The 27,658-nt window shown below is 48.7% G+C and overlaps 1 protein-coding gene across 4 annotated transcripts; it reads right to left on the reverse strand.

Annotated features, from left to right (window-relative positions):
* Nucleotides 1-2,200: 2,200 nt before the first annotated feature.
* Nucleotides 2,201-27,616, reverse strand: EDN3 (endothelin 3). Of its 4 annotated transcripts, none has more exons than XM_025399592.1 (5): nucleotides 27,179-27,616; nucleotides 26,345-26,633; nucleotides 6,974-7,150; nucleotides 5,745-5,790; nucleotides 2,201-3,852 (listed from the first exon to the last, which is right to left on the reverse strand). In XM_025399592.1, exons 1-5 carry the CDS (start codon nucleotides 27,228-27,230, stop codon nucleotides 3,724-3,726), a joined length of 693 nt encoding a protein of 230 aa, XP_025255377.1. In that variant the 5' UTR covers nucleotides 27,231-27,616; the 3' UTR covers nucleotides 2,201-3,723. The 4 variants fall into 4 exon arrangements, with proteins under 4 accessions (XP_025255377.1, XP_025255379.1, XP_025255378.1 ...); XM_025399594.1 differs by having other exon boundaries at nucleotides 2,201-3,856; XM_025399593.1 differs by having other exon boundaries at nucleotides 5,710-5,790.
* Nucleotides 27,617-27,658: the final 42 nt, after the last annotated feature.

A 27,658-nucleotide genomic window follows, 5' to 3' on the forward strand; every position in this document is an offset into this window, starting at 1 on the left:
AATTAAAAATACCTTCTCCATAAAATTATTCTGAACCTTCATTCCTCACCATCACCTGCCATTAACTAATTATACAGTAGTACAGGTAGGCACAATGTGTTCAGGTGAGGACCAATTTCTAGCTATGTGGCCATAGGCTGGTAACCCCTGTGTGCCCCAGTTTTCCTCAGAATCCGTAAAATGAGGACACGAAGAATACAGACATCATGGAATTATGTTGAGGGCTTAAAACAATGGCATATGCTTTGAACAAATTGGAGACTTATTCGTGTGTGTCCTGGGCTCCTCACACACATCTTGTGCAAGGAGAGATCCTAGGAACCACCATGGATTGACTGACAGTCAGGAACAAGCTTCCCGGAGAAATATTCCCCCTTGATAATCCACAACAGTCTCTAATGACAGCCCCGGGTTTTCAATACTAAACTCAGACTCAAAAATAGGGGAAAAAAGAAAATATCAACATATGCAGGCAAAGGAGAAATGGAGAAAATAGGCACTTTAAGTAAAGTTTAAACAGGCACTCCAGAGATGCCAGAGAACAGTGGAGTGGCAATGTTGGAGGAGAACACTAAGTCTTCCAGAAACAAGCAGGGGAGAGAGGTCCTTCAATTGAAAAGTCAAACCAATTCTAACTGGTATAAATTGAATGGAAAGACCTGCCTGGACACCTTATACTGAAACTGTAGAATGTCTAGGATAAAGAGAAAAACATTAAAGCCACCAGAAATTAACCCATGAAGGAAGAGTAATTGGTCTTAGAGAAAATTTCTAACCAGCAATAACTGACCTCAAAAGACAATGAAGTAACATCCTCCAACTAAGGGGCTACTACTGGCAACTTAAAATTCTATCCCCAGAAAAACTATTACTTACAATTTTCAAAATAAAGATATTTGCAGATAGACAAAGACATAGAAAAGAGAAGAAAAGGTAAAAGAAAGAAATTGAGGCTGGGAGAGTTTAAACCTGGTTTCCCTAAAGGACGTGGTGTCAAATCCAGGTCTCCAGACTCCACAGCCTTTTTTGCTGGGCTTCAGCTGCAGGCAACCTCCACAGGTGAACAGGATCCTGGGCTCAGAAGGGCTTGACGCTCATGGTGGTTTAATGAACCATCTGAAGTTCTTAATCCTTCTAAGCCAGGGGCCCTACAATTTCCATAGCCAATCCTGCTCATAAATCCATAGACTGCCCTTTCATTCCTCCAGCCAGATGCCAGAAAAGCTTGCCATGTCTGGGCCTCAGACTGCCATGGCTCCTGGAAGTCCTTGGCTGTCCTCCTCTGCTTGGGGCCTCCGTGGCACCTGAGCGGGCTTCTGGACTCCAGGTCCTGTTAGTGCCTCCAGTGAATACTGCAGCTCCTGCTGTGTGCTGCCCCACATCCTGCAGAAAAAAACCCAACTCTCTCAATCCATCAAAGTCAAAACTCTCTAAAATGACTTTAATTAAAACAAGAGGCTCCCGGGTTTTCTCAGATCAGGTAGCCATCAAACCTACTCCTCTTCTTGAATTTCTCTTTGCTCTCTGGCTGGGCCTGTTTTTGTCCAATTCCCTGCCTCCGATGGTCTCTGATTCTTTATTCAAAAGGCAGGTGGAGAAGGTAGGAAAGGAAGAAAGAAAATGAAGGAAACCCCACTCCTTCGGAACATCCCCAATCCCCAGAGATGTCTTACAAGCTTTAAAAACTTGCAGGTGTGATCACTGCCGCCTCTGGTTATCAAGAACTCAGCAGCCACACCCTCTCCCTAGAATCCTGAGCCCCCCAGCAGTGCCCTCTCCTGGAATCCAGCTCCCTTGCAGTATCCCCTCCCTAGAACCCTGAGCTCCCCTGCAGTGTCTCCCTAGAATCCTGAGCCCCCCAGCAGTGCCCTCTCTCTAGAATCCTGGGCTGCACAGCCATCTCTGGCAGGGCCACAAGGAAGCCTCCCCATTGCTAGGAAGGCACAATGGTCTGGAGGAAGAACCAGCACTCTCCCCAGGTTTCTCTCTTCCTGACTGCTGTGAATGTTTTGTCTTCTTGGAACGGTCCCCAAACCCCACTTCTTCCTTAATATTCAGGCAGCCCCTCATCTAGCTCCATAACTGACTTTAGATGGATTCCACTTCCCAAACCACAACTTCTTCCCGTCCTCTCCAGAGGTCCACGAAAAGTCGACGCGCAACCACGCACATAAAGACAGTGATGAAAAAAATCCACAAATCAGAGCAAACTTTAGATTTTTTATTAGGCTTTTGGCAGTACTTTCTGAGTGTTTGAGCAATGAATGAGTTTCTCGCTGATACCATCTTGCCATGGTGCCAAACAGCACATATGCATTTTAAAAATGTAATTCAAGCTCTAAGGAATATGAGTTTGGATTCAGAATGCAATTTAAAATACCTGCCTATCTATTCGTATATACAGTGACTACTTGGAACAGATCCACATAAAAGAGTTGGAGTAGAGAACAGTTTCACAATAAATAATCGCTTCTCTAAACTGTACAAAATTCTACCAGCAAATCAGCCACTTTCATTTCCTCAAGATAGGTCATCATTTTTATACCTGTAATAACTTATGAAATACGCATAGAGAATTTAACATTTGGTCAAGGCCAATGCTCTGTCATACACCATCTTAAATGTCTCCATACAGGGCCCTGGACACCCAACTCAAATGCCATTTCTTATCTCTCTATGGCCGGGTGGGGAGATGGGTGGCCTCTCCCCTGCACAGGCGACTTTACATGGCAGGGCCACATTTCCACACTCATGGTAAGCTCAGCTCGGCGGGAAGAGAGCAGCTGAAAGAGATTTTGAACTGTCAGGCAGTACAATTCCCAGTTGTTGCCAATTTATATAGATAAACAGGAATTTACATAATTTACAAAGAATTTGTGTTCATGACTTATTTTGAAGCCATTCCCCAAAGATCCACATGTATTCATGAAAGCAAATATTCAACCTAATAGCCTTGAGCTGGGGCTGTCTTTATAGTTGGCTTCCTGCAAACAAGGCCTGGGAACTCCATTGTGTAGCGTCCTGGTGTCTATACAGAATACAGAGGGTCAGTCACTGAATAGGAACAAGCTCCGTATTGCAGATACTTTCTCCTTTTCTTGTCACAAACATCAAGGATCCTTTTTTCTTCTTCCTTCATTCTTTTGAGATACATTCTTTTGGTGGGTATCAAGCACAGCTGAAAATTTCTCTGACAAAATCCCATAAGCTTCAAATTCATAAACTCCTGTAGAGCTATGATCTGTGTCTAAAGCTGATGCCTCGTGGCCCTCACTGACATACACCATGCAGCCTATTCTAGGCAAGGATATGAAAGTCGCATGCTTCTGTTGCACGGGCATTTTGCATTTATTTCAAGATGGACACGTGTTTACATTTGCAAAGAGTTAGCTTGGAGTCCACTTATTCTCCAAGAGAAGTCATGTCAAAAGCCAGTAAGTGGCTTTCCAACTTGCCAAACCTCTCCAAAAACAATTTCCTGCATGAAACCGGAGCTGCGGGCGTCATGCTCTGGGGCACATCTGGGATCATTTTACCCATTAGGAAAACTGGGGTCATTTGGATTTGGGCATTCTTGCAGTGGGGGGTATTAAGTGGGGACTCTTTGGGTGGGTGTTCTGCCCCAGGCAAATTCACTCCTTGTCCGTAAAGAGGTGGAAATCTGAACTGTGTGTGAGCAATGACAGAAGCCTCCCAAGACCAGGATGCTTCAGGCCTGTCCTCCTAAGGGGCTCCTTCCTCAAAGAGGCAGCGGGGGCAGGTAGATGAAGCAAGGGCGAGTCCACTGCCGGGCACGAGCTTTGGATGGTGGAGGTCTAAAGCCTGCTTGCTTTGTCTGTCCTTGACTTCAACCTATCTTGGGGAAAGGGGGCAAAAGAAAAAAAGAAAGGTATGTTATGAAAGCATAGCTCTGTAGCTTTGTGAAGCTGAAAAAGGGAACGTCTTCTTACTGCCTCTCCAGCCTGTTCCCTGATTGGAACTGTACGTACCCTCTTCCCAGTGCTTCTCAGCAATTTCCGAGCCTACCACCAGACTGGAAAAGTGTGAAAAGAACAACACCAGCAGGCAAGGCTGCTGGGAGCCCTCCCGCAGCCTGGCTCCATCTTTGATTATCACAAGCTAAGGATGGTGGCAGCTTCCACTCTGAGAATGCAAACCTGGGAATTACTAACTTGAATCTTGCAAGAAAGCAAGAACATTGGCTTAATAAGAAACTTTTTCTTCCCAAGCAAAGCTTCTTACTAGAGCTTTACATGAGTCATAGAGACCTGAAAGAACCACTTTTCCAGGCCCTGCTGGGACACCTGCACCACCAATCGCATCTTTTGAACATGTGACACGGAACAGTAATAATCACAACAGCAAAAGGATCTGTGTGCTTCTCCTGTATAGGGCTCCCTTCTGGCTGTTCCCTGAGCACACTCTGGGGCCTTTGTACTCACTGGTTCCCCTGCCTGAAATCCCTTTCCCTCACTCATCCCTATGGCTCCTCCCAGCCTTCCTTCAGGTCACCTGGTCAGAAAGAGGAGGCCGCGTCAACCCAATCTCAAACTGCAATCACCCCACGCTTCCTACCCCTGCCGTGTCTTTTGTTATTCTTTGCAATCTCACTTTATATTGTACATGTTTGCTGTCTGCATCCCCCACTAGTTAAGCTCCATAACCTTGTTCCTGCTGTGTCCCCAACATCGAGAACCGTGCCCAGCCCACAGCAGGTGCCCAACAAGTCTTTGCTGAACGAATGCATAAGTAAATGAATAAATGATGCAATGGATGGATGGGTTTAATTACATCCCGCCCTCACTGAGAGGAGCTTTGGTTTGGGGTGAGGAAGAGAAAAAGAGGAAAAAGAATGAAGAGGCAAAGTGGGACCATCTGGGTCTGACTCATGCTCTCCCGGGCTCTGTCTCTTCCGCCTCGGCCCTCCTCCTCCCGCTCCATTTTTATTATGGATGCTGACAGATCCCTCTCTGGACTAGACTAGAAGCGATCTGCCACCAATTTGGAAAGCCTCCTGTATACTGAGCATGGTTTCATCTTCCCTTGATCAGTCTCTGTAGAAACCCAAGCCACCTCCAGGCTATTATTATGAACATAAATTACCATCCCGTTGCAGATGTGCTGCTGAGTCATTAATAACGACTTCTGATTGATAGAATGACAAATAAGCCCAGTTTGACTACAGGAACATCAGGATCTCTCATACAAAAAAGACAAGTGGGTTAAAAAAATAACAAAATGAACTGGAGAACCAAGGGACCCTGCTGTCAAGCTGCTGTCATTCACCTCGGCCCGGAATCAGCTGCTGAAAAGAAGAAATTATTTTTTGGGGGAGAAAGAGCACATGTTGCTAAGGAAGCAGAGGCAAAGTGTGGGCCTAGGCAGGGCAGCCTGCGGGGCCTGTGAGAGTGGTGGTTGGCTAGCTTTGTCCAGGCCAGTGAAATCCAGGCAGGACATCACTGCCCAGAGCCACAAGGGATGCAAGGGCTGGCTCCTAGGACACAGAGCAGGGTGGCCAGGGCCAGGTAAGTGACAGCAGCTGTCCACAGCTTCAGCCTGCTCTGCCCCCAAAAACGGTCCACCAAAGACACCACTGCCTGTGGGGGTAGCAGCCCATGAGGTCTGGGGTTCCCACTGGGCCAGACCAGATGCCATCCCCTCAAAACACCATCCACCCACCCCCGAAGGAATGACACATCGCATCTTCACCTCCTTTGACACAGGCCTCTGTTGGCACCTCTCACCTTCCCTTCCTCTTCTTTGTCTGTTTTTTCTGCCGTCCTTGAATTACTGTGGGGAGAGAGCTGGTTTTAGTGAATCAACCTGCCTTTCCCTGTGGCTGGTTTTTTGGTGTCAAATTATGACTGCCTCTTCCCCACCAGTGAGCACATTAGTGCGTTCCCCAAGGACCGCGTCTCAGGCACAGTTTCTGAAGGCTGAGCGCTCGGTGGGTGGATTTCTACCAAGGTACAGAATATGCTCACCACTCAGTTATTCATCGGATGTTTAAACGCCCAGAAGGAGGGAAAAACCATGCAGTTCACACTGGGTTTTGCAGATGGCAGATCGTGGGGTCCTGAGCGCTACCGTCTGCCTTGTTGGGGTGTTGGGAGCTCACCCCTGCCTACGTCTCCTTTGTGTGCATCCAGGCAGCTCACCTACACCTGCTCCAGGAAGGGTTTTGAAAGGGCTGATCTGCCTGACTGGCTTCATGAATCTTGGCCCAAAGTTAAGAAAAAGAGGAGTAAGGAGTATTAACAGGAATACCTGTTAAGTGAATAACAGCTCAAAGCCCCTGGGTCAAACATGGAGTCTGCCTGTTGGTCCCATTCAACGTGATCTACAAGCTTCCCTAAAGCAGCCAGGACAGACCACAGGGTCTCAAACTTGGGGGCCCCCAGGGGCTACAAAGTAAGATAAATTAGTGACACAGGTAAATGGATATTGCACGTCCTACTCAAACATGAGATGCCCCCGCTCAGTTCCAGCTGAGAGCGGCCAAAGAGGAGAGAGTCTCTGAGACCAGATGGTCCTACGTGCTGGGTTTTTGTTTTTGGTTTTGTTTTCCCCAACAAGCCTTTTGCACTTTTATGGGCTATTTTCGAGAAGGCTAAAAACATGCATTTGGCAGGGGCTAATTCTTCAACCTTTTAAGTGTGGCAACTTATTCAGATTTTCACAAACTGCTGTACAGGCCAGAAAAACATGTCTGGAAACCAGATGCAGCTATGGCCACTGTGAAGCCTCTTTCCAAAGGGCAGCAAGCGGGTGGGCACGCTGCATCTCCTGCCCTCCTGATGCTGAGGACCTGGGTCTTTTCTGGGCTCAGCACCTCCTTTCTCTGGCCCACAAGATGACAGTGGGTCAGGATATGACTGAACCATCCTAGACCCTCCTTTGAGAAGCCCCTGGCCTGGCCCTGCCAAGGGTTGATGCCTATCTGCAAATGAGTGAAACTGGAGGAGGGTCATACCTGCTGACGTCCAGAGTTTGGGTGCAAAAGTGCAGGCAGGCCTTGTCATATCTCCCCACACAAGCGCAGCGCGAGTGTGGTCGATGCGAAAGCTGCAGGTTCCCTGGAAGCAGCCCCGCAGACCTCTTGCCCCGGAAGCTTCCTCTGTAGTTGGACAGTCCATAGGGCACGGTCTGTCTGCAAAGCACAGGGTAATGTTAGGCAAGCACACGCAGGCCTCCCTGCTCAGGGCCCCCAAGGGTGTGGAGCGAGAACTGCTGCTTGGCTGAAAAGGTCTCAGAAACTGGTGTTCACACCCTCCCTGCTACAGCTCTGGGTCTTAGGAAAGTTCTGGAGTGAACTGTGCACTCCCTGCCCTCCGCAACCCCCAGGAAGAGAGTTGGGGCTGAGGGCATGGAAGGACATGGAGGGTCTGGGTAGCTGGGCAGCAGCCAGCCCTCTCAGAGTCCAGCAGGTGTCTGGGCATGTGTGCCTGCACTTGTGAGGCCCTTAGCCTCACCCAAGGCACCGGCTGCAGGTGTGGCCTGAACGCCCCAGGGCTCGGCGCTCTGTGAACATGGGTGGGCTTTCATTCTCTTCAAGACCAAACCATGGCTGGCCTAGCTCCTCTGGGCCGGGTTCTGCTCCTCGGCTCTGGAAGTACCATCTGGGCCTCCACCTCTCTTCATGGAAAGCCGAGAAATAATTAAAAACAACCATAGCACCCTTTCCAGAGGCTTTTCTTCTTATGCCAAGGGCATGTCGGGCAACCTACATGCTGGTCCGGGTCTTTGCCCTGATCAGACCACCTGCCTACCCCACAGCCTGAGGCCAGAACTGGGCCTCGAACTGAGTTTCTTCTGTGTGCACAGCAGGTCTTGCAGTTTGTGCTAATGAGAAGACGGCAAATGCAATTACAGTCATTAGAGATGCATCCTGGCCTTTGAAAGTTGCTTCCTCATCAGAAGGAACACTCCGCGCCCTCAGAGAGGCGGGCAAGGGCCCAGCCATGCAGCTGAGGGTGGAGCCAGCCTCAGAAGAGCCACGTTATGAAGAAGGCTTGAAAGTGTTTACCAATTTCATTTATGGTTGGTGTTGGCAGGAGAAGTGTAATGGAGTGGTTCAGAGCAAAACCCATGAAACCTGGTTCTAATGAGTGTGCACATCCAAATCATCACTCCCCAGAGAAGAAGGGGGCGCCTGCCAGGCAGTTCAGCGGGAAGAAGTTAAAAGCAGATTCTTAACTTACTAGCATGTTTTGAGGGACAAATTACTAATAGCTAGAAGAAACATGTGGCCAAATCCACTTTTTCAATAAATCTTGGTTTTCTCACTAGTCCCCAAAGATTAACCACCTTGGTTTCCATGAACCCCACTTTGTAGTACCAATTATCCACTTCAAAGGGAGTCCTGACATCCCCTCTGCATTTTCTTTTTTCTTTCTTTCTTTTTTTTTTTTTGAGACAGTCTTGCTCTTGTTGCCCAGGCTGGAGTGCAATGGCACAGATCTCGGCTCACTGCAACCTCCGCCTCCCTGATTCAAGCAATTCTCCTGCCTTAGCCTTCCGAGTAGCTGGGACTACAGACACGTGCCACCGTGCCCAGCTAATTATTATTGTTATTATTTGTATTTTTAATAGAGATGGAGTCTCACCGTGTTAGCCAGGATGGTCTGCATCTCCTGACCTTGTGATCTGCCCACCTCAGCCTCCCAAAGTGCTAGATTACAGGTGTTAGCCACTGCACCCAGCCCCACTCTGCATTTTCAAAATAAAATCAAATTGAATTTCTTTTCATTTGAATCACACACCATAAAGCCTTTTTGAGGCGGTGAGGGCAAACTGGGCAAGGGCGCCTCACAGTCTCCCTGCTGGGTTGGACACAAGAGCCTAAAACTGACCCCGCCCTGTTTTTCAACTCTTGTTCTCCCCACTAACTCCTTCCCACCCAAGTTCCTCGAGAAACAGAGGTGGTGGGTTCCCTCCAGGCAGAGACAGGCTCCACTGATGAGCCATCTGTGCTCAGGAAATGGAGACAGAGGGCAGGATCCAGCCCTCTACTGAGCCTGTTTTTTCTCAGGAATGGGAAATGGGGGTAAGGGGTGCAGCAAGACAATGTAGACATTGTTTTGAGGCAGGGTTTGGCTAAAGGTGTATTTTTCCAGTAATAGGGCCACATTGAATCTCTAAGTGTTGACATTAAATTCAGCCCCCCATTTCTCGGTGAAAATTACACACAAGGAATAACAATGCTCCCATTTCTCCATCAACAGTGAGACCTGCAATTTTCAAATTGCTATCAGCTGATTATGCATTTACACACGTAGAGCCACTCAACTTGAGCAAAAACACTCTAAAGTGTTTTAAGTAAGGAAACAAGGCAACGTGGTATTTGTTAATAAAGACAGGCTTAGCACTTCCCCAGCCGCCAAGCGCAGCAAAGTGCTGGTATGCAAATGAAACCTGGCAGTTTCAGAGAATGTTTAGAGAGGCAGGGCCCCCTCCCCTCCCCCACAGCCTTGAGGCACACAAACCCCTCCACCAAGGCCTGGGCCTTCCAGGTGTGCATCCTGCTGGCTGACCTGTGCGGAGGTGAGGGAAGCTGATGGCCCAGCAGGGCCTGCCCCTGACATTGTAGAGTCTGGAACAAGAGTTCACAATGGAGGCCCACCTCCCACAGGGCTAATCATTTAAAGGTTTCCATCGATCTGATAAGCCCTTAAACGAAAAAGTGTTATCTCCTGTATCTGGACAACTGTGGCTTCCAAACACCTTGCAGGTCCAGCCTTTAATTTAGAATCCTGGGCTCCTGGCCATTCCGTATTGGAATGTGGTGGAGACCCAGCACCTTCTCTGCCATCCTGCTCCATCCCACACCAGCGCTGGCTTCAAGCACTCCCCGTGGATGCCCCAGGCTGCTTCCCTGTAAGCAGCTGTCACCCTGCAGGCCTGCGGATATGTACCCGGAGCCCTGCTCACCCCCAAGTGTCAGGCCCTGGAGGATACCTGTGCAGGCCCTGGAAGTGGTCTTGGGGGATGTGTGAGTAGGGAATTCCAGCCCCTGAATACCTGGAACATGGTCTTGAAGAGGGTGCATTTGGCTTTCAGTCCCAGACTCTTGCAGTGGGGTGGGAGGCATGGCCAGAGTGGTGTCAGAAGCAGTCCTCTAACCCACAGGGCCCAGAGTTGCGGTGTTTCTTACCCAAGTCTAAAGGCAGATTACCGGATCCTCAAAAGACAGGGCAGGTCTTTTACTTCTTTTTTACCCACCATGGGCCTCACACAAGGCCAGGCGAACAGATTATTGATTGAGAACTGATAGTTCATGGTGAGATCATTCTAGTCTGGCAAGACTGGATTCTTTTCACCCTAAAGAGTTCAATAACCACAAAAATCACTGAAAGAATCTCCAACATTTTTAAGCATCCACTATATACGTAGTATCAATGTAAGTGTCATAGGGACACAGAAAGGCGTATCCCTATGTGTCCATGCCTTCAGGAGTTATATGCTGTTGGACTATGAAAACAGGTAAAGGAAAAAGGCCAGTAGGTACAGGTATGTGCAAGGTACACACAGAGACACATGACCTGGTAATACTGTTCTTATGTTACATGATGATCACTTCACCCTCTCAACAACTTCCTGGTCAACAAAAGGGTGGTCGGACAAAGCAAAGGAGACACTGCATGGAAAATACTTAGCAAAGTGCCGTAAGCAAACAGCAGCTACTATTGTTATTTATCTGGTCTGGGAGGTCAAGTGAGTTGTATCAGAAAAGTTCCATCTACTAAGCCTGGCATTTGAGATGTTTGACTTAGCAATAAAAAAGGGTAATAAGGAACCCAAGGCCACAGGTCACCTCATTCGACACCACCTTCTTACCGAGGTCTGACGCCAGATTACCAGCTCATGAGCGCTTCTATTTCAGTTGTGATAACGTACTCATATCTCATGAGCCTTTATATTTCATTTTTGTACTGCTTCGTCACTGGCTGTTTACTGAATAGTGAACAGGAAAGACCTAACAGTGGACCATGAACGTGAAATGAAATTGGCCGAGAACCTTTGATCAGCATGCCCTGCCCAGTGGTTGGGGCCTACTGCTCTGTAATACAATGGAGTTTTCAGAATACAATCCTTTATACAAGTAGGCAGCTCTTCCATCTGTTCATGTCTCAGTTATAACACAGAGCTCCATGCAAAAGAAAAGCAGGTGAGAAGATTAATCTAAATACCCTTAGAAAAACCAAAATACCCTCCAGCACCCCTACATATGCAATCTCTGGTGTTGTGTGTGTTCATCTAATAAATTATCACTCAACTTATGTATTCAGAACATTCATTATTTGATTGGTGACATCAGAGTCTTATTTATCAAAAGTTTCTTATTTGTCACATTTTTCCAAACATCATGTCTAAGTATTATTAAATACTAAATTCCCAAATCTCCCATATTCATTCTTCATCTGCAACACCACACTGAAAATGCTTTATTTCTCTCTACAAGAAGTTTCTCAATAAGGAAAGCTGACTTTTGTTTTAAAGATTCTGTTTTTAAGTTCCGTGTTGCCTTTTCATAAATGAATTAATACTCTCCATCTTTCTGATCAGGAACCTGGCCTGTATATCTGAAGCTTTTAAAGAAGAGACACAGGTATTCCCACTGACCAGATTCTAAATTCTTAGGAAAGCTTATCAAACTGTCATTCCCTATTGAAAACCCAGTTTTTATTCCACCCACCACAACTGAATAGCATTCAACAAATATTTGCCAACTGCTTTTCGACATGCAGGTGCTGGACTAGACTCTGGGTGAAACTTATGAAAAGACAGACAAGGGGCGGGGCCCTGCACACATACACTTTTAATCCAGTACTGAGGTTAGCAAATTGGCATTTTTGTCAGCTTTTTACAGTCAACAGTGTTTTGTTTTTGGTTTTGTTTTGAGACAGAGTTTCACTCTGTCGCCAGGCTGGAGTGCACTGGCGCAATCTTGGCTCACTGCAACCTCTGCGTCCTGGGTTTAAGCGATTCTCGTGCCTTAGCCTCCCAAGTAGTTGGGACTACAGGCACATACCACCACACCCAGCTAATTTTTTTTATTTTTAGTAGAGACAGGGTTTCACCATGTTGGCCAGGATGGTCTCAGTCTCTTGATCTCGTGATCCGCCCCCCTCAGCCTCCCAAAGTACTGGGATTACAGGCGTGAACCATAGTGTTTTTTGTTAAATCTGGAAATTTCACATAAACATCCCAATTTCCAGCTTTTCTTGAAAATTGGAAGTTGTGCTAATACCAACCTCATATTCCAGCATGGCAGCCAGGTAATGATGTCAGAGACTGGGCGTAAGCCCTTCATTCTGCCCCAGTCCCCACCATTTTCAGTAGTTTTATACCTGGCCCCATTCACTCATCTTTTCTATGTGTCTGGCCCTCAGGAGCATCTGAGTTTACAACTCCTAGTCTAGTGGTTTATTCCATAAAGCGAAGGCAGACAGGTCAGATGACACATGAACAAAATTAGTACCTGATACTATTTTCCTCTTTACAAATAGAGGTGTTGTTTCATTTAAATAGAGGTATTGTTTTCATTTTAAAAGCCCAGCTGGTGACTTGAGTGTCTCCCCAACAAATAGAACATGTTCATGTCACACTTACGATACATGTCAAGTTGATGATTTACTTCCTCGGTTCACATTTTTCCTTCTGAACTGGGAAAGCAGAGGCAATATTGCCTTTTGGCCCAGGGGACATATTGTACAGAAAGCGTGGCTCTGTGACTTGTCCTGTGGCCAGGAGGAGGAGAAACAACTGTTTCCCACTGGCAGACAGTCAGGAGGCAGCCCCCAGCTGCCAGGCACCAGCAGTCATTGGACACCACCTCCTGCCATTCCCTGGAGAAACAACTTCTAGACCCTTGCACGCTTTCTAACTACAGCTCGATTTCAGATTTTATTACATTCCCTAGAAGGCATCCCTCATCAACTCTCCCAAGCTTAGAAATGTCTGCCTGGGCAGGGAGAAAAGTGTCAATCACCTTTATTTGCCATCCGTAATCTGAACCAGTTAGAACGTGGCTCTAATGAGTAAGACAGGGTGAAACAGGAAGATTAATCCAAATATCCTTAGAAAAAACAAAATGCCCTCCAGCACAGCTACATATGCAATTTCTGGTGTGGAAGTGGCTGACTATTCAAAGGCCCATGAAAGGGACCCTCTGCTTCAGCAAACATCCAGCAGATACTGCTACGCACGAACACATGGAGACAAAGGGGAGGGATAGGACCAGGAACAGGGGCACCTGCACTCCAAGGACTGAGAAGCAGGGAATTCTCTGCAGCCGGAGGCCAGCATTGGTTATTTTTGTTTCCTAGGATCCAGTCTGCCATCTTTTCTTTGGAGAATTATCCCCCTCCCATTGTGTGAGGTCCCTGGGGGGCAATCAGTCGATGGGCCTCACCTACCTCTGCCTGAGGACTGGTCAGGAGACCTAAACTGGGCCAATCTGACTCCCTCTCTCCCGAGACTCCTGAGAGGGGAAACTCGAGATCAGAAAATACTCTGGAGCTATGATTTGCCAAGCGGCCCCGCCCCCCGCTTGTCCACTTGGTACACCCCTAGACCCCCAATCCTGTCCTAGCACCCCTCCTTTCAGAGCCTAGGGTTTCTTCTCGCCTCCAGTCTGTGGGCTTTCCGGCATCCTTCCAATAAACTCCTCCTGTGCTTTGCCAGCTAGACTACGTCTCTGTTGCTTGTGACCAGTGAACTCTGGCTGACCCTGGACCTCACTTTCATGAGATGGCAACCACGGCCTCTTGGGTGTAAGAGGAAGGCTTGTAGTCTCCCCAGCTGTTGAGGACAAGCAAAAATTTTCTTCACTGCAACAACACACAAAAAAAGCATGTTCAGAATCAGGACAAACCCAGCACAGTCAGCTGACTGGAGTCCTTTCCCCCAGGTGTGCGCACTGTGAAATGTCTGCCCTCCACAGGTGGAAGCAGGCTATGCCCCTCCTTTCCCCTAGGTGTGCCCACTGCCCACTGTCTGCCCTTCAGCAGGTGGAGGCAGGTATGCGATCCCTTCCTTCCAGGAGGCTCAGAGCCCACCCCCGGACACTCATTTGACCACCTCAGAAGTTTTGTCCTCTACTGAACTTATTCCTTGCCCACTCATCAAATGCTTATGAAAGTTTGCTGTGGGCCAGGTCTTATGCCAGACAGCCCATGGGGTGCTCTTCCAACCTCCAGGAAAGAAAATAGGCCAGGAAACATAGCTCCTCAGTGACCTCATTATACAAGCAGAGAACACACACGGGCGCTTTCTGGTTCTAAAGAATATTATACAAAGCTTATGCTTCCTAAACATCAGAACAGTGAACCGGCAATTCATAGCTTTACTTCTGCTGCAGAAAATTCTCACGGTTTAAAGTTGGGAGGACCCAAGGCAGACCGTTCATCCCACCACCCCACAAGATGGGAAGTCCATCTCCTGCAGCCCTCAGAAAGAGCCCATGATTCTAGAATATTTGGAAATATCAAAAACAGTGAGCAATGTGCTGTGGGTTAATTGTCACCTTTTTAAAAAATACACTCTCTCCCCATCTTTTCCCCCTCAAAAAATCTTTGGAATTATCCAGGACTTGGCTGTTTGAGAATTTTAACAGTATCACCTACATTTTCAAAAAGAATACTGAGCATTGACCCCTACCAATCAGACCTAAGAATGAGGGTCGTTCCTTTGTTTCCTTTAAGAGACGGTGTCTGGCCCAGGCACAACCCACTGGCTCAGCAACAGCAAGACTGTCCAGCCGGAGCCACTGGTTGTGTCTGCCCCATTCACCTCTCCGTCCAGGGCAGCTGACACCATGTCTGGCTCAAAATCAGGTCCCAATATCTCAAAAATAAATACCTGTTAAATGAATGAATGACTAAGATCCAAATCAGCCATCACTTCATGGCCCTACCCAGTGTCCCAAACATATGACGTTCTTGGCTGACTCAATGGATCTCTACTTATTTTGTCCTTAATCAGCCAGTCTTTGAGGGGTTTTCCTAGAAAACCTTCTAGATTACTTGTGGCCTCTAGATTACTGGAAGTGGAAGAATTATGTCTTGGCAATAACTCCTGCAGGCCACATCAGCACCTTGGTGAACAAACTAGGCTGCATCGATGGGTAAGGTAGCAGAGGCAAAACAGAGGCTTTACTAGGCTGGCAGACCCAGGCTTCTAGTCCCAAGGATGACTCATTCACAGGAAAGGTGGGCACCTTCCCTCTGGACCTGAGAAACAAAAGGGTTGGCTGGGTCTCTCCAGGGTCCCTCTGGCTCCAAACTCCACTCAGATATTTCCAAAGGCCCTCACCATCTCTTGAATATCCTTAAACAGCACAATCACTGGAGAAGGTCTTAGACCTTTGCCCCAGCACTAACACCAAACTCAAAGTGTGGTGCTCCACCCCACCCCAGATAAGTGGTTCCCAGGATCTCATCAACTGTATTTAGAAAGCTTTAGCCCAAACTGTTTACACTCTTCCATGGCCTATTACCATAAGGCTGAGATTAAAAAGAATCTCAAAGTCACAGAATTTATCATCCCGTCAGCTCATTGGACCGTAGACATACTCCTCCCCTAACACAGGCACCCGCACACTTAAGGATATTTGGAGGAAGCACCAGGGGGTCAAAGGAAAGGAGAACAACAGAAAAATAACTCTGTTTTTGTTATGTGGTGTGGGATTTTCAAGACTTATGGTTAAAAAAAAAAAAAATTAGAGAAACAAACTCCTCCAAAACGTGGGGAATTAAGCTGTCTATGGAATCCTACAGATTAGCAGGTTTCCCTCCATCTGGTACAACCCAAATGCATCAAATGAGTTAGGCTAGAGTTTCTCTCCCCAGCCCCCAGTGACCCTGCTGAATTCCAGGCCGAATGTAGGCATGAGAAATCCATGGCTGCCTGGCCCAGCCTCATTATAACTTTATGCAAAGCTGCAGACAGACAGGGCTCAAAATAGTTCCCAGCAGTGGAAAGAGAAGAGGGAAAACAGGGAGCAAGTGTTTTCATAAGGATGGGGGTATGTGCAGAGGGATTAAAAAAATGCCAACACCATCATACATGCCTTTGAATAAAGAAAGCAAGAGAAGACACCTTTGCTAATTTTCAGGAGATACCAGGTTAAGGATGGAAAAAATCTTTATGAGCAAGACTTAACGCTCACCATCACAATGACTGTAAAGATACACTCATCTTCCACCCAACCTAATTGTCTGTGTCCTTGCGTAATGTCCTTTTGGTAGCTCTGTCAGAGGTGTTCAAACCACAGCAACTGCATCTTGAATAGGGGCTGGGTAAAATGAGGCTGAGACCTACTGGGCTGCATGGCCAGAAGGTGAGGCATTCTTAGTCACTGCATGAGACAGGAGGTCCCCACAAGACATTGGTCACAAAGACTCCCACTAATAAAACAGGAGGTGAAAAAAAAAAAAAAAAAAAGATGGCCAAAATCCACCAAAACCAAGATGACAACTGAAGTGACCTCCTATTGTCCTCACTGCTCATTATACGCTAATTATAATGCATCAGCTGCTAAAAGACACTCCTACCAGTGCCATGACAGTTTACAAATGGCATGGCAACATCAGGAAGTTACCTATAAGGCCTAAAAGGGGGAACCCTCAGTTCCAGAAATTCATGAATAACCCACCCCTTGTTTAGCACATGATCGAAAAATAACTGTAAGTATACTCAATCAAGGAGCCCATAGCACTGCTCTATGCAGCAGCCATTCTTTTGTTTCTTTACTTCTCTAATAAATTTGCTTTCGCTTTACTCTATGGACTTGCCTTGAATTCTTTCTTGCTTGAGGTGCAAGAACCCTCTCTTGGGGTCTAGATCGGGACCCCTTTCCAGTAATAGCTCCAACAGATTTATCACTTACCTCAAACTACTGAGTCTGTATTAGCGACACAGGCTTTATCCTCAAACAAGACGCCAGGACTGAGATTAAGGTGAGGCAGGTGAGTAAGTGCAGCAAGCTCAGGGCTGGATCCTGCCTTTATTAAAAATAATATTCGGTCGATTATGAATTTTTTGCACTCATTTTGGCTTTCTGAAAACAGTGCATGACATTTTACTTGTTTTTTCCTACTGAGTTTTTGGTGCCTCCTGAAAGTTTGTACGTGAGGGAGTGCCTCACTCGCCCCAGTCTATTCCCAGCCCTGCAAGAGACCCATGGAAATCAGATTTCCAAAAATCCAGAAAAGTTACATGGACCTCTGCTGTCTCATGCAGTTGCTTCTGACTCTCGGCAGAGCTATTTTACACTCCGCAAGCCATGGGGCGAAACTGTCCACCAGCGGCCAGTCATGTCATCAGCCATGTCTGTTAGCACCTTTCTCATCAACGCGTATGAAATGAAGCTGTTTCTAGCTTTTAAATTGCTGAGCTGGGGAACAGGCCTCCCTGATGGTTCTGTTCCTGAGTTACTGTTTATTAAGAGCTCCCTCCAAATCTGCCCTGAGGAGGCCATAGAAGAAGAGGCCAGTGCTTCCAGGCCTGTGAATGTCCCCAATTTCTCCCGAAGCTCTTGGCCCTCCTAAGACTCTGAGGTGGGGCAGATGAGAAACAGCCGATGCCTCATCCTGTCTGTCTATCTTTGGGAGGACTAGTGGGTGAACCAGGGTTCAGAAGCACCCAAAACTATGCAGACAAACAATTCATTCACGTGTGGCCATCTGTAGTCAGCCATGCTCTGCCATTTATTTTCCAAGTGCAATTAATTTCTATTCCAAAGTGCACAAAAGTCTGTGTGTATATGTGTGTGCCTTTACAATTTTGAGGAACTCTGTTTCAACTGAAACACCACAACGAAGGAGACCAGGTCACTTTCTCGTGCAAAACAGAGACCATCCACTTCCTATACACTGGAATACGGGGTGGTGCCGTAGACAAGGTCACCCTTTACAGCTCCCCCTCTGAGGTTTGGAAATGGAATTATAAAGCAGCAGCATTGTTTGCCTCCCAGCTTCCTTTGTTTTAAATTCTTGCAGAAACAAACATAACCAGACACATCAGAGCCTTTCATCTGCCTTCAGATTTAAGGCCAAGTTCCTCACTGTAATGGCCCTTTCATCTAGCAGAAATCCAAATTCTCCCTTGGGGTCACACAGGGTCACAACCTCTTTGTACCAAGTTTTCTTGCTACAAATCAAACTGCCTTCCAGACTCAAGTCCCTGTCTCCCAAGTGGAGATTAGTTGCATTCCACCAAGTCTGTTTTTGTTCCTGGACCACTCACCCCTCCTGCTGAAAACGGGCTTTCTGCCTGTGCATCCCCAACAGAAAAGTCCTCGTAGGACTGACTTTTCCAACAAACTGCGAAATTTAGCCCTAAGTCCCTCCAATTTTAAAGAAGTATCTTGCTGTCCAGTGTTCTAAGAAATATGCCACTCCAGCTCAAAACTGGTACCCAAAAGTGTGCTAATTTCTAAGGAAGAGATAGAAATGGTTATGTGAGAGGAAAAAACTCCTGAAACCATGATCAGTCAGAACCTCAAGCTCAGGGTCCCTTTTAGTCTGGCCAACACCCTCTTCTTTCACATGCCTGTCTCAAAAGCACATCATGAAATGATGTTTTCTAAACTGATGTCTGTGGGATTTCCTCGATAGCTTCCTGGTGACTCCTGGTTGGTGACACTCACTTCAGTCCTGGGCAATGTTGGGTGAGGTCGGAAGTGAGGCTACTGGGGCTCCATGGGGTCCTCAGCAGCAAATTACAAGGCATTATATCTACTCTGCTGGACGAACCAAGGACATGAGAGCCGCAGATGCCCCACAGAGCTCTCAGCATAGGTGTTTAACAAAGAGGTACTAAACAGATCATTCCTATTCTCCTGAACTGACACCCTAATCACCCCAATCACCACCCCTACCTCCTATTTCACAGACACAGCCCCAGACTGGTGGCCACAAAGAGCACCATGCCCCATTCCTGAAAACTTCCAGTGATTTACCAAGGGGAGAGGGAAGCAATAGAAAGCAGAAAGGAGGGGCTGGAAGGGCGGGACTGAATCTCAGCCCAGCCCAGCAAACTTTGACCACAGAGTCTTTATCAGGCTCCTTATCAGCAACAGCAGACAGCCAGGCACACCTTTTCCCAGGGTCTGTAAGCCTTCTGCTAATTGAGGCTAACAGACCGTCCTGCAGGGGACAGGGTGGACAGGCTTCCTCCGGGGCACTCCAGGAGCTAAGATCACAGTCAGACGGTCCAAGGAGGTGGACCCCAGCAGCACTTGAGAAAGGACTTTCTACTCACCAGCCAGCATCCTCCAGTCACAGGATGGGATATGGCAGAAGGACTGGTTCTGGCCCAGGAAGGGCTTCTGCAGGGCTGGAGGTTGTGTTGTTATCATTGTGGCCACCGTCTTCAAGACGTTGAGTGTTTACTAGATTATAGGCACTGTGCTAACCAAGCCCTGTGTACTTTCTTGTGTCATCCTGAAAACATCTTTCCTCATAGAGTGCTATCTAGTCCCCCACTCTCTAGATGGGGACACTGAAGGTCTCAGAGGTGACATCTCCTAAGTGGCAGGTCCAGATTCCAGCCCAGGCATTTGAGCCCACAGTTGGAGCTCTTAACCCATGCAAATGGATCTGTTCCTCCTCCACAAGACAATTCAGATGAGTGGGTCACAGCCCCATTTCTTTCTAAACTCCAGGAGTCCCTAAACCATAGTGTGAAACTGGATCTGCAAAGAAGAGATGGATTTGAGCAGCCCCACCTCCTATGTCTGCCCTGCTCCCATAACCACACCGAGAAACAAGAAGACAGAACAAGGCACGCAGCAGCAGCCAAGAAAAGAAAAATCCTGCACCAGGAATGCAGCTCATGGCCTGGGGGTCCCTTGCCCTCTCCCCCAGACTCAGCCCCCTCTGTCCCAGCATCTCTGACATCAGGACAAACCTTCTGGTTTGCTTGGAGTGCACACTCAACCAGCCCCTCTTACCTGCAGAGAACCCACCAAGGGCTCTGGTAGGCTAAAGAAGAGTCACATGCTTCTATGCAAGCCAAGGCTACATTTCCAGAATAAAATTTAGGACTTGTGATGGAACAAGAATTTGGGCTTTGCCCATGTCTTAACATATGTCAATAAAAATAATCTTGCAAAAGGGCAAATATATGATTACATAGAATTATACATATGAATCATCACTATCAAAAAGAACAACACCCCAGCCCTAACAATGTAACAAGACCAGATCTCTACAAAAAAAAAAAAAGAAAAATTACAAAATTAGCCAGGCATGGTGACATGCACCTGTGGTTCCAGCTACTCAGGAGGCTAAGGTGGGAGATTCGATTGAGCCCAGGAGTTCAAGGATGCAGTGAGCTATGATCGCATCACTGCACTCCAGCCTGGGCGACAGAATGAGACACTGTCTCAAAAAGAACAAAACCACGCTGAATCAGTCACGGATGGGGAACAATGTCTTTTATTCATTCTTGAGTCCTACAGCCCCACTCGGTACTGACCCAGGTGAGGCACTTAGGGAAAACATATTGAATGAAGGAAAGCAGGAGTCACCTAAGAAGGCACATTAGTCACCTAAGAAGCCCATGTTGGGAATGTGCACCCAGCGGGAGGCTTACAGGGCAGGCTTCAGGGCCAAACTTCTGGGCTGGCAGCCCAGTTCCCTACTCACAAGCTCTGCAACCTTGGGCAACTGACTCTGCCTCCTGGGCTCAGCTTCTTCCTGTAAACTACAGGGACAAGAGCATCCAACTAATGGGGCTATCATGCCAATCCCATTAGATGACATGAGGTCAGTCATGGTCGGCCATCCTCACCATCCATGCATGGCATCAAAATTAGCAGCAGACTATTCATGACTCCTTTCCAAAACCATGATGGCAGAAAGACTGGCCCTCTGCCTCAAATGGCCACATGTCCAACAACGATACTGCCAGGTGTGGCCCACAGGTCAGGGGGACTTTTTTCTTGTTTGAGGTGGAGTCTTGCTCTGTCACCCAGGCTGGAGTGCAGTGGCGTGATCTCTGCTCGCTGCAACCTCCACCTCCCGGGTTCAAGCGATTCTCCTGCTTCAGCCTCCCCAGTAGCTGAGATTATAGGCACACACCACCATGCCCAGCTATTTTTCATATTTTTAGTACAGACGTGGTTTCAACATGTTGGCCAGGCTCGTCTCAAACTCCTGACTTCAAGTGATCTGCCCACCTCAGTCTCCCAAAGTGTTGGGTTTACAGGTGTGAGCCACCACACCTGGCCCAGGGTGACTTTTATCAGGATCCCAAAATCACTTTCTGGTGCTCAGCTGGCTCCTCATATTCGGGAAGTTGGGGTTCCAGATCCAGCCCTTCTATTGGGATGTTCTAAAATTTGGAATATCTCTTCTTGAGACCATGCCAAGATGCCTTTCTTGAAGAATATAGAAGGCAAAGTCAGAATTTGTGACGCTGCCCTTTTGTGGTAGAATACATTAAAATACAAGTTTAAATGTTTTGTTTTTGTTTCGTTAATTCTTCTTATTATTTTAACTCTTTACGCCTTTAGGGGAGAAAAGAACTCAAAACAAATGGCATCCTGCTGGATTAAGTTAAGTGTGGCTTGCTCCATGGCAGCCTGGGAAGCCGGCCTGGGCATTTTGATAGGAGCTGATCAGACTGTTGGGATTAGGAGAGACCCGGCAGCTCACTGTCCTGGAGTGGCTGATGTCTGCACCTTCCAGAGGGTCATAGAGAGGCAACAGCACCTCCTGGTTCGAGGCCACACAGATAGTCATGGCCAGGACTCAGGGGCAGCACTCTAGGGTTCTGGAGTCTTCTCCACAAGTGGGGATTGTAAATCCCAAATTTTCCACCATGGTCATGATTTCCAACATCCTGCCCTGTTCTTTTCGTAACTACATTCCTATTTGCCAGCCCATGTGTGTCAGATTTTGGTTTAGAAAATCCGGTCACCATCCAGCATCGCAATGCCTCCCTCAGATGTCCTTAGAGGGATGAACAGGTGTAGGATCCCTCAGCCCATGGGTTGGGGAGGAACACAGTGGGGCTCTTTGCTGGATGCTTCACAGCTCAGTCAGCCATTGGATAAACAGGTTTTCAGTCTTCAGCCAGGCTCTGAGGGGCTGGTCCGCCGTGAAATGTGGTTCGAGCTGATATCCCCGTTATGGGTCACTTTAGGTGTCAACTTTGCTAGGCTACTGTGCCCACTTGTTTAGCCAAACAGCAGCCTAGATGTTGCCCTGAAGGTATTTCTGACATATGATTAACATTTAAATCAGTAGACTTTGGGCAAAGCAGCTGACCCTCCAAAATGTATGGGCCTCATCCAATCTGCTGAGGGCCTTCACAGAAAAGACAGGGTCCCAAACAGAAAAGAATTCTGCTTCCAGACCTCCTTGACATCAATTTCCTTGGGAATTTTCAGCCTGCTGGCAAGCAGATTTCTGGCCTGCGTAGCCCCCACAATCGTGTAAGCCGAATTCATAAAACCTCTCTTTTTCTCTCTCCATATATGTATTTCTGGAGGGACATTGCCCATAACTTCTGTCTTATCCTCCATAAAAATCCATGGCCCCCAAGAGCAACCAAATATTTCCTTTGGCAACTACGCTTCTGATATATGCATAATCTGCACACACACCCCCTGTTGGTTCTGTCTCTCTGGAGAACTCTGTCTCCTACAGGCCCCAGCTACCTGGTATCTGTTTCTTCAGTCTGCTCATAGAGAACAGCTGCAGTGTACAAGGACATCAGCACACGGACCTCTTATTCACCACCTGTCCCCTTACTATCTTATTCTTGTCAAATTTTCCATGACAATAGGATGGGATATGTTTTTCTCTGATTTGGGACCTTGTTTTTGTTGGCAGTGGTGGGATGGCTTGGGGACTGTTGGGGACAGCCAAGGAAAGGCTAATGGAAATCATGCTAGCCCACTGATGAGCTGTGATCCCAGCAGCCCTGATGGGGCAAGTATAAATTTGGTTCCTCTTTGGGGCCATGGACTCTTGGGAAGACATCACAGAACTTATGGGCAACATCCCCAAGGAAAATTCTCTTGCCCATGACCATCTACAGGGATGTGCAGGCCCCTGAAGAGCAGCCAGGCACCTGGAGAAAGAGGCCTCCTGTGTGGGAGAAGGCACTGGAGATTTAGGGGCTCAGCAACAGCAAAGATGAGCCAGAGTTCCTAGGTTGCAGGACTTAGCCATAAATCAATCAGCATTTCCCGAGCATCTGTGTCATGCTGGGTGCTGACAGAAAGGGCTGACCAATCTCGGGTCTGGAAGGACTAAGGAGGCGAAGAAAGCAGGAGGGCCAAAGGGACAGCTGAAGAATCTCAGACCTTCTTTCCAAAAGAGACTTAAGAGACCAACTAGTCTCTTGATCCTGAACTAGACAGTTAACTTTCCTCGAGGAGATGCAAAGCAGGTCTCGGTAGTAACTCCCAGCATGACTCCTGCAGCATCTCAAATCCTCAAAGGGAGCAAAAATGACCGTACTCAAGAAATTTCTGTCCAAGATCAACTAGGAGTGTTGATCCTGTCTTCACATAGTTGGATGGGCAGTGGGAGAACTCTGAAAGGTGAAAAGCACCCAAAGTTCAAGACCCCCGACTGAGGCACAAGAATCAAGGCTCCTTCTAGTGCCCAGAGCAGCCACTGCTGGGACAGGCAGAAATCACACCTGGTGGAGAAGTGCGGAGAGCGAGGCCAGTCCATGAATGAAGAGGACATGACAGCAGGAGAGGGGAACACGCGAGAGGTGGGGTTGCGATCTAATGGGGAGACAGAACCACTAGAAAAGACTGTGTCACCTACTACCATGGCCTCTTTTGCTCAATTCAGTGATTTTTTTTAGATTCCTCCCTGTCACTCATGTTCCCTGTCACTATAGCCCATTTTCTCAAATTGCAGTCTTGTCTGAGATATTTCAAAGATGACAAACAGACCTATCTACACACCTACAGAGTTTCAGAAAGGAAGGGAAGGAGAGAAGGAAAGGAAAGAAAAGAAGGAAAGAAGGGAGGGGGAGAGGGAGGGAGGGCAGGAGGAAGTTTGGAGGGTAAGAAAGAAAGGAGGGAGGCAGGAAGGGAGGGAAGGAGGCCATTCGGGAAATTCTTCCTCACAAAAATTATTTCACCTGTCTCATTTCAAAACGCTCAAGTCTGGCTATTGTCATTTTTGTTTCCCAAGTAGCTCAGGGGACGCCCAAACACCAGATTTAATCCTTCTTTCTTCGTGTTTAAATTGAACCAGGGTCGGGAAGGAGGGGAAGAGGTAAATCACACTTGAGGGGGAAAGTTATCAAGTTGGCTGTCCTGGAAAAAGTCAGAGATCCACAGCTTCATTTCAGGACAAACTCAAAATCATGAGACAGGACTTCAAACAGATGGCAGGGTGCACGAGACAGAATTTTAAACAGATCACAGGGTGTTGGTTGAGACTCTCGGACAAGTCTCAAGTCGTCGCTTCCTCCCCAGCCAGTGCTCTGGGGCTTGGTAAACAGCAACGAACGAGATGGTCTCTAAATCCTCTCCCGCCTGCCCACCACCCCAGGTCCCTGCCTGTCATTCCGTTAGCTTTCTTCTTTCTCCTTCTAGATTCACAGCTGGGGATTCTGGCCAAGACAAGAACTCAGCTCCTGGTGACCGCCCAGTGCCCTCCATTCTATGAAGTGAATTTGATCACAGCACAATGACACGGGATAAGAATCAGAAAGGGCTGTGCCAAGGTGCAGGGGCTATAAGGAAAGGTGACTCCCATTGCTGCCTGAGGATAAGAGGCAATCGATGATGGCCCAACACTCACGGTTTCTATCTTCTCCACAAAGGGAAAGAAACACGGAGGTACCTCCCATCCTCTAGGTGGACACAGCCCAGCCAGCAAATCAGGTATCACGACCAGCTACAGAATTTGTGGGACCCAGGAGAAAATGCAAATGTGCAGCTTTTGGTTCAGAAAGTATTAAGGATTTCAAGACAGTGACAGCAGGACTTTAAGCCAAGCCAGAGTCTGTCTGAGTGCGGGACCCTGTGCAAGTGTCCTGCCGGCTCAACATGAAGCCACCCTGCCTGCAACTTCGAGCATGATGGCGTGATGTTCCAGACCTATCCCAGATGTGATTAGAGGTCTTGTCCCCTGGTCTGAAAGACATTCCACCCCTCAGGTTTACTACCCTCCTCTGCACTTCATTTTTGAGGTGCCGATGACACAAGTAGGTAAGTGAGCCCCATCAAAGCTGCTACCGAGGGCTCAGAGATTACGGGGCTTGGGGGTAAAGGTAAAAGTGAGGAACCTGAATCAAGATGGCCCCGGGACATGGTGGCAAAGTTGCCTTTCCAGACTTCCAGGGGTTTGCATTCACAACCATCTCTGAGTTCCCAGCTAAAAATCCCTAATAGGGTACAAGCAGGAGTCCCAAGAGATCCCACGAACACCCAGGGAACAGAACTTAGAGGCGTCTGATCCAAGTCCCAGATCTTAGAGATGGGGAAGCCAATGCCGGAGGGTTCGTGACCCAAGCAAGGTCAAGCCCTCTGTACGGCTTGCAAGATGATGTGTCAGAGGGAGGGGCTCCCTGAACACTAGGAGTCATCAGAGCCTCCCCTGTCAGAGCCACACTCTCTCCACATGGCCCCAGGAGAAGGCTGACTTCCCCACAGGGCAAATCCCAAGACAAATTCAGGTCTAGGCCCTAGGGTAAGAGAGTTCCTAAGGACTGCGGGAGAGAAGGGAAGGCCCTCTGTGGCCGTGGCAGTGGGTGACTGGAGCCAGACTGTGGAAGGCCCATGGATGAGTTGATGTGAATTGGCCCTGCCTTGGCATCCAGCAGGGCCCACAGCGAGGAAGGGAGCCCGTCCCGGGGGAATTCCACCCTGAGTGGACTGCACAGGTTCTAGCAGGCTCAACTAAACCCACGCTTAGACTCCCTGGAGACCAGGATGCTTTCAAGGAATTTTAAAGCCCTTGGATCCTGGTGGAGTCCACAGTGAGTATGAGCCCCCTTAGCACCTGGGGAATGAGAGAAACTTTCGGGGCTTTCTCTATCTCAAAAAAGAGGCTCAGAGAGACTTCTCAGGTATCTAATCCCCCTGGTCAGTTCACCCCCCCCCCCCCCCCCTTCCACAGGATCAAAGTCAGGATTGAGTTTCTCTTGGGCCAGGCCCTCCGGGGGATGTGGCTCACACCCCTGACCTGCAGAAGAGACCTGGGCTGGCAGGAGGCCACAGCAAGAGCTAAAGGCTGTGCCAGGGCAGGCTCTGGGCTGACTGAGCGGGGCTGGGGTGGAGTGAGGTCCTCCTGGAAATGCGCAGATGTGGGCCTGTTCCGGGAGCCATGTTCCTCACCACGAAAGGCTGACTTACTCGGGAGTGTTGATCCAAATGATGTCCAGGTGGCAATAGTAGACACACTCCTTGTCCTTGTAGGTGAAGCACGTGCAGCGCCTGGATCGGTGGTGCTCAGGGGCCCCCTCCGCCACCTGCTCCTGCCCAGGACTTCCAGGGCTTGGACCCTGCAATGCTGTCGGGGCCACAGTCCCCTCACCAGGGCCAGCCACAGTCTCTTCACAGTCGCCCTCAGATCTGGCTGCAGTGGGGACCTGGGACACGCCGCGCCTGCCAGCATCCCCAGACTGGGAGCAAGGCACCAATCCTGCAGGAGGCAGATTAAGGGGCTCCTGAGCTGAGTGTGCAGACCCCTCAACACCCGCCACCCCCAAACACCTGAGGAGGGGGGTGGAGCAAGCAAAATGTCTGCAAAATCTCCAAAGCTCTGCGCAGTTTCTGAAAAGTTTCCAAGCTATCTGCACACTCTGTGAGAAGCTTGCAAACTATTTGCACCCGTTGAAAACTTGCATGCATTTTGCATACTTTCTGAAAACTTTGCAAGAGTTTGACACAGCCTCTGAATAGTTCGCAAACTTTCTGAAAAGTCCCCAATTACATGAAAAATTGACCAAATCGGCCCAGGCAACAGGTCTCCAGCCAGTGCGTGGGCTGCAACCCCCAGAGCCCGTGGGGGTAGTCGTTGAGCGCCGCTTCTGCTCCCCAGCCCGCCCCCAGGCGTCTTCAGGAGTGCAGAGCCCAGGCAAGAGTTTGCTCCCGGCAACGCACATCTTCTGCACGCCTCAGGTCCCCCGCCCTGGGTCCTTTTGTGTGCGCTCCCGCCAGGAGAGGCGCGCCGCCCCGTGCGCTTACCTGCGGCGGAGGTCACTGTGAGCCCGAAAAGGAGCCACAGCCCCGGCTCCATGAACCCAGATCAGGCGCCGGAGCACAGGACCAGGAGGACGGCCGCCTGTGGCCGCGAAAGGGCACTGGGGCCGGGTACAGCTGGCCTCGCCCTCCAGCTGTGGGGGTTCGAGGCCGGCCGATCGCTCTCAGTGTCTCCAGCTCCAGCCAGGAGTTGGCTGCGGCGGTCATAAACTTTCAGAGCGTGCTGCCCATCCCTGTGCGGAGCTGGCCGGCTGTGGCTCGGGCTTTTCTGGTTTCTGCACCACCCCCGTCGCCTCCCCGCCCCCCAGAGGGGCTGGAGCTGCCTCGCGGGGCCTTTGAACCCGGGCGCACTGGGGGTCGCCTCCCAGGCGCTGGGGGGAGCTGGCCAGGAGCGCAGCGGCCCGAGGCGCACCCAGGACAGCGAGGGGCGGGGGCGGCGTGGCGTGGCGCGGCTGGGTGGGGTGG

This window comes from Theropithecus gelada, chromosome 10, assembly GCF_003255815.1.
Source record: "Theropithecus gelada isolate Dixy chromosome 10, Tgel_1.0, whole genome shotgun sequence".
Taxonomy (NCBI): domain Eukaryota; kingdom Metazoa; phylum Chordata; class Mammalia; order Primates; family Cercopithecidae; genus Theropithecus; species Theropithecus gelada.